The sequence below is a fragment of the Leopardus geoffroyi genome, chromosome D1 (genome assembly GCF_018350155.1).
Source record: "Leopardus geoffroyi isolate Oge1 chromosome D1, O.geoffroyi_Oge1_pat1.0, whole genome shotgun sequence".
Classification (NCBI taxonomy): Eukaryota; Metazoa; Chordata; class Mammalia; order Carnivora; family Felidae; genus Leopardus; species Leopardus geoffroyi.
Window position 1 is genome coordinate 60,717,858 of NC_059329.1, and position 2,115 is coordinate 60,719,972.

General features: G+C 38.5%; 1 protein-coding gene across 1 annotated transcript; it reads left to right on the plus strand.

Moving 5' to 3' along the window:
- The first annotated feature begins 822 nt into the window (after positions 1–822).
- LOC123602431 (olfactory receptor 51F2) lies at positions 823–1,770 on the plus strand. The gene has a single exon (XM_045486920.1). The coding sequence runs from the start codon at positions 823–825 to the stop codon at positions 1,768–1,770; it is 948 nt and encodes a 315-aa protein (XP_045342876.1).
- Positions 1,771–2,115: the final 345 nt, after the last annotated feature.

The following is a 2,115-nucleotide window of genomic DNA, read 5'->3' on the forward strand; positions in this document are numbered from 1 at the left end:
CCTTCCTTCCTTCCTTCCTTCTTCATCTACCTTAATTATGTATATGGTTTCTCTCAACAATTAGTACTTTATAAAGATAACCTTAGGAGATTTATTTTTGAGTCTTAGTTTCTGTTCTACCTCCTAGAGTTGGTGTATGGATGAAATTACATGATGCATATAAAATGTCAAATAACACATAGAACTTTCAACAAATGGGAGTTACAATTTTTTTGTGAGGATGGTTCTTTGGACCACCTTGTAATCACATATATAAACATGTGTGTCTTGGGGTTGTCTTTGGCATTCTTCTGTATATTTCCCAGGAAAAAAAAATAATAATATCCACATTTCAAATGTGACTTGATTTTTCAGTGCTTTATTTCAGGATTAGTAATTTATTTTCAAAAAATACTTCAAACCATTATATTATTGTATTGTACAGCTGACACTACTATAACACTGTATGTTAATTATACTTCAGTAAAAAAATATTAGAAACCAATTTTCTCATCATATTGTTTAAGTGTTCTACTGGGAATGTTGAGAGGAAGGAATGACTTCATTGTGATGTTTGTTGTCATCAAAGAGAACTATAGATTTAAGAAAAATTAGATGTGGAATAATTCAGGGAATCTTCTCTCTTCAATAAATGAGGAGAAGCATGGAGAGAGGCTTCCAGTACTAGCAAGCTCATAAAAAACCTAAAGTACTTACAAAATCAGCAATAGTAACTCAGTGAATGTTAGAGTGCCAGAAAGATGTTCTAAGTGATGAGCTATATGTTTATTATTTATCTTATGTTCAGTTATTCAAATATCCCTGTCTTCTCAGTCCCTAATTATGTTGGTCCTCAATAATACCAATGCTCAACTTCTGACCTTCTTCCTGACGGGTATCCCAGGCCTGAGAGCAGCCCAGGTCTGGGTCTCCATCCCTTTTTGTCTCCTGTATGTCATCGCCCTCTCTGGGAACAGCATGATCCTATTTGTGGTCCTCCGTGAGCAGAACCTCCATGAGCCCATGTATTATTTCCTCTCTATGCTTTCAGCCATCGACCTGAGCTTATCCCTGTGCACACTTCCTACTACCCTTGGTGTTTTCTGGTTTGAAGCTCGTGAAATCACCTTAAATGCCTGCATTGCCCAGATGTTCTTTCTCCATGGATTTACTTTCATGGAGTCTGGGGTTCTATTGGCCATGGCCTTTGACCGTTTTGTAGCCATCTGTGATCCACTGAGATATGCCACCATCCTCACCAATGCCAGGATTGCCCAGGTTGGGATAAGCATGTTGATAAGGAACGTTGCTGTAATGTTACCAGTGGTGCTCTTTGTCAAGAGGCTGTCCTTCTGCCGTGCTGTGGCCCTTTCACATTCTTACTGCTACCATGTTGATCTCATTCAACTCTCATGCACAGACAACAGAATCAACAGCATCCTTGGTCTGTTTGCACTTTTTTCCACGACGGGGTTTGATTGTCCTTGCATCTTGATCTCCTATGTCCTGATCATTCGATCTGTTCTCAACATTGCCTCTTCTGAGGGGCGGCAAAAAGCCTTCAACACCTGCATATCCCACATCAGCGCTGTTGCCATCTTCTACATCCCTCTCATCAGCTTGTCTCTTGTCCATCGCTATGGCCATTCAGCACCTCTGTTTGTCCACACCATCATGGCCAATGTCTTCCTTCTCATCCCTCCTGTGCTCAACCCTATCATCTACAGTGTGAAGACTAAGCAGATTCGAAAGGCTATTGTCAAGGTCTTAATTCAGAAGCAACAAATCTAATCATTAGTAATCTCAGAGTAGAGACAAAGTCATTTATGAATGAATGCCTTGGTAGAATGGTGTAATTATCCCCAAATGTCCTACATGTGCTTTCAACAACCTAAACTATGCAACTTATAGGTTGTGTGATATTTGCTTAGTTTCCTTGTCAGTAATTCCACATTAGTGTTGCCTAAATTTTGTTTCATTTTCAATGTAAAGTGAGATATATATGTAAACAACTATTCATATGTGCAAGTAGTATGTGTCCTGAATAAAATGTTCGTTCAGACTGCATATGATAAGTCCAGATTTAATGTAGGAAACTTTGTTAATAAACCAATTGTTCTTTTCTAAATTATATAA